Source organism: Calidris pugnax, unplaced genomic scaffold (genome assembly GCF_001431845.1).
Source record: "Calidris pugnax isolate Ruff unplaced genomic scaffold, ASM143184v1 scaffold124, whole genome shotgun sequence".
NCBI classification, from domain to species: Eukaryota; Metazoa; Chordata; class Aves; order Charadriiformes; family Scolopacidae; genus Calidris; species Calidris pugnax.
The window spans coordinates 523,047-527,720 of record NW_015090914.1 but is presented as its reverse complement, the minus strand read 5'-3'; the positions used below and the strand labels follow the sequence as shown (position 1 = coordinate 527,720).

At 40.2% G+C, this 4,674-nt stretch overlaps 1 protein-coding gene across 1 annotated transcript; it reads left to right on the top strand.

Moving 5' to 3' along the window:
* The first annotated feature begins 398 nt into the window (after window positions 1–398).
* NEUROD6 (neuronal differentiation 6) lies at window positions 399–3,928 on the top strand. Its single transcript, XM_014949437.1, has 2 exons — window positions 399–606; window positions 1,996–3,928. The coding sequence occupies exon 2, from the start codon at window positions 2,017–2,019 to the stop codon at window positions 3,028–3,030; it is 1,014 nt and encodes a 337-aa protein (XP_014804923.1). The 5' UTR covers window positions 399–606; window positions 1,996–2,016; the 3' UTR covers window positions 3,031–3,928.
* Window positions 3,929–4,674: the final 746 nt, after the last annotated feature.

The window sequence follows — 4,674 nt, the reverse complement described above, 5'->3', positions numbered from 1 at the left end:
TTTCTTTTTTGTTTCTGCCCACCCAACCCTCCCCCCCGCCGGGTACCAGGTGCTCTGGAGGGACTCGCATCAGGACCAGGCAGCACTTTTCCTATAAGCAACACCACATTAACAACCTCAGGGCAGCCATACCTGTAGGCAGGGATAGCACCAAATGTTGGCACGTCTATCCATGCAGCTAGACTGCTAAAAAGAAGCAGCTCCAGTGGAAAGGCACCTACTGTATGTGAAATGCTGGTGCAGATTTTTTTTCTGTTCGTTCTCTTTTTTTTTTTTTTTGCCCTTTTTTTTTTTTTTTTTTCTATCAGTCTAACCTTCTGTGTTGATACATGAATGCTGGTACCCACTTAGAGGGATGCCAGATGATCAGAGCAGAATGAAGGTCCCAGGAGAAAGGCTCACGTGGTTTTCTCTGCCCTGTGACGTCACTAGCAGATGGCATGGGTACCAGCTCTGGCAGTTGGCATCAATGTCACTTTTTAGAGATCAATGAGATAGTGCAGATACACACAGATCTAGACTCCAGGAGACGATGCGACATTCAGACTGAAAAGATTTGGAAGGCAAAAAATGAAAACTGATTGTTGAATGAAATAAAAAGCTAAGGTAATACAAATAAAGATATATTTCAGTTGGTGCTGGGTGTGCATGCAAGTGTTTAAAGATACAGTATCATTGTCTTGTGTTTTATGTATGCTATTTACTGTCTAATAACTCCTCCTAACATTTTATTCTTCTGATGCAATTGCATACTTTCGTTGGTGTTATGTAATATTGCAAGTGTGTAGACAATACTGATAGAGTTAGTCTTTGACTGAGGTTTTTGTTTAGTTTTGTTCTATTTTAAAAAGTCCCTGCATTCGTTTTGCTTGTTTCTTTGAGGACAGTGGGATTCCAGCTTTTGCTGCTCCCAAACTGCAAACGAAAGCAAAATAATTGGGAAAAGGAATTATTTTCCCTTTCCAGGCTGGATTCTGAGCACACGTGCAGGATTGCAGTCAGAATCTACAGACCGCTCCTGTCAGCTACGAGCTGGAGGGAGACATCTGAGCCTCACAGAACATAAACATTGCTATAGCGTGCAGGGAATTTTTCACCTCCCCCAATTGACGGGGGAGAAAAAAAAAAACAAAAAGGAGGAAAGAAAAAGAGAAAAAGCAAATAAGTGTATTCTAACTAAATACATAATATCAATTAGAATTTTTGCTGGGGAAAACTAAAAAAAAAAAAGGTAGGGGGCTTTTATTTCCAAACTCTAATCTGTTTAGGTTTAGATCTGATTTTTTTTTTTTTTAATATGAAATTAGTAATATGTGATTTTCATAAAAATCACTAGAAAAAAAATTATCAGTTTTTAATTATTTTACTAGCTAAGCGATGTGGGAAGGATTTTTTTTTGTTACCCACCCTAACTTACTGGAGTTTAATATCTTGCTTCATAAGGGAAGAAACGTGGAGGGAAAAAAAAAAACAACTTTGAAATGTAAGTCAAAAAGTGATTTTAAAATATTTAACTATCAGTTAATAGAGATATGGCACTTTTCAATTTTAAGACTGCTCTCGCTCTCCTCATTTTTTCACCCAGGGGAATTTGGATTAATGAAATTTCTGTATTGCTTTATCATGTTTTGCATTTCTTTGAATTCCATGGTGGCAAGGGTTCGAAGGGGTTGTTTAAAAATAAGATACATGAGCAGGGAGATAATTGTACATTTTAAGTATTGATTTAATCTATACTTATCTGTGAGAAAAGTGGTGATTTTAGTTGCAAGATCCTGAACGTTTTGAGTGATTTTATTTTTTATTTTATTTTTTTAAAGCGAGCATTTGAAAGCGGCGTTTTATGCAAAAAATACAGATTGTGTATTTATATATACACACATGCAGATACACAGAGCATGCATGCAGATGCACGAAAGGTGCATGAGGATGTGTGTGTAAGTCGGCAAACTTTAAAAATGGAAATATTTAAATATTGTGCTGGCATTCTTTCAGGTAACTTAAGATTATAGAACCATGTTAACACTACCGTTTGATGAGTCTGTTGTAATGCCAGAATCCCAGATGTGCAGAAAGTTTTCCAGAGAAAGTGATGACCAAAAGCAAATGAAGAACCCAGAAAGCTTTTCAAAGCAGATCGTGCTCCGAGGAAAGAGTATTAAAAGATCCCCAGGAGAAGACACAGAAAAAGAAGAGGAGGAGGAAGAGAGAGAAGAGGAGGATGAGAATGGCTTGCCTAGGCGAAGGGGCCTTCGGAAAAAAAAGACGAGCAAGATAAGGATGGAAAGGATCAAATTCAGGCGACAAGAAGCCAACGCTAGAGAGAGGAATCGGATGCACGGCCTTAACGACGCCCTGGACAATTTAAGGAAAGTGGTCCCTTGTTATTCTAAAACACAAAAACTGTCTAAAATAGAAACTCTAAGACTAGCCAAGAACTACATTTGGGCTCTTTCTGAAATCCTGCGAATTGGCAAGAGACCTGACCTGCTCACCTTTGTCCAAAACTTGTGCAAGGGTCTGTCCCAGCCAACTACAAACTTGGTGGCGGGATGCCTGCAGCTGAATGCCAGAAGTTTCCTGATGGGCCAGGCGGGCGAAGGCGCCCATCACACCCGCTCACCCTACTCCACCTTCTACCCCCCCTACCACAGCCCCGAGCTCGGCACCCCCCCGGGGCACGGGACTCTTGACAACTCCAAGTCCATGAAACCTTACAATTACTGCAGCGCTTACGAGTCCTTCTATGAAAGCACTTCCCCCGAGTGCGCCAGCCCACAGTTTGAAGGTCCCTTAAGTCCTCCTCCAATTAACTATAATGGGATATTTTCCCTGAAGCAAGAAGAAAGCTTGGACTATGGCAAAAATTACAATTATGGCATGCATTACTGTGCAGTGCCACCCAGGGGTCCCCTTGGGCAGAGCTCTATGTTCAGGTTGCCTACAGAGAGCCACTTCCCTTACGACTTACATCTGCGCAGCCAGTCTCTCACCATGCAAGATGAATTAAATGCAGTTTTTCATAATTAATGAGGAAAATGAAAATAAACAGTGGTCATTCACCTCCCCATCTAATTAAGAGCAAGCAGATGCTTGGGCACTGTGTAATTGGCACAACTCTATTTAACGTGTTTACTAGTTCCTAAAGTGTGTTTCAACTATTGTGGGGAATTTTCTATGTATTAATAAACCCTTTTTCTGATAAGTATTTTTCCTTTCATTTTTTTGTCTGTAAACACTGTGAGATTCTGTTTCCTCACAGGGGTTATTTCCTCCTCCTTTTTTTTTTTCTTTTTATTTCGCTATTTGCTTGATTTGTTGAGCAGTGTGTCTGAACAATATCGCTGAAATAAAAACATACACACTGTGTAAAGTCAATGTCTATTTTGATTGTACAGTAATTATACAAATGCATGTTATTGAAATCAGATTAATAAAAATTATGTATTTATAATTGGTAGAAAATATATATTATGTATTTGAGGAGAACTGAATTAAAAATACTCAGAACTTTAAAGAAATTATCTCAGAACTGAGATGGGCTTGCAATATGCAGAGGTGAGAGTGTAGCAATATTGAAAGCTATGCAAAAAAAACAAAAGCAAACAAAAAAAACAAAACAGTTTTTTGGGTTGTTGTTTTTGGGTAAGCTAAGGAAAACCAGTGATTGTCACTGACGTTATTCAGCCTGACCTTTAGAGTGTTACTGGCAGAGGCCACATGCTTATATTTTAGAAAATGTTGTCAAATTTTTGCCTCAGTTATTTTGACCATATATAATCAGCACTTCTTTTTTTTTGTATTATTCTGACTTCAGATGTAAAGGTTTGTTATAACAATGTATAACTGTGGTTTCTCACTGCGTACTTTAAATGCAATTAAACATAGATGTTTCCACTTTTAAAATACATCTATTAGCTGTGATACTGTATTTTGCCTGATACTTATTATTTCACAGTATACAGCTGCCTTTGGTCTTGCCTACACAGCTTTCTTCCCCGCACCCCCGTAGTGCTTGAGCCTGGGGATGGAAATTATGAATTATCAGGGCAAACCTTGCGCTATTTTCAGAAGGACGTATTAGCAACGCAACAAAAGCAGCCCTGAAATATCACAGGAACAGCTGTGTGCTCAATGAAAGGCAGGTTGGAGGAAGGAGGTAACTTTATAGCTCAACATGATGCCGAATTTCATAGGGGAAAAGGCCCTGAGCGAACATGCAGGCCACTATCTGCCCCTCCGGCTCTGGCGGGCGAAGGGGTGCAGGGGTGCAGAAAGCAGAGAGAGCTCCCTGAATGTTGCTGAACTTAGTCCTGGCTACTAAACAGCACCCCTGGGCTACAGCTGCGTTCGGCAGCTACAGGGGTCGGCGCTGCCCCTCGCGCCTTCACAGAGCTGAGCTCGGCTGAGCCACGGTCATTTTCCGGCTGCTCAGAGCTATTTCTTAACGAGCTACGTGGGTGACAAAACGAATGAACAGTTGAGATAAAAGCCAACGGCCTTTAAACCTGTGAGTGAGCAAGGTCTCTTGATTTTGAGGGACAAATAGCAGCTACCTGAGAAGCGTTCACCTGCAGTACCGACATGCTATGCTGTGAATAAGCAGGGAATCCTTTTCTTTTTTTTTTTTTTTTTTTTTGACCAATTTACTATTGCTTTTGGATTTTGTTGTCT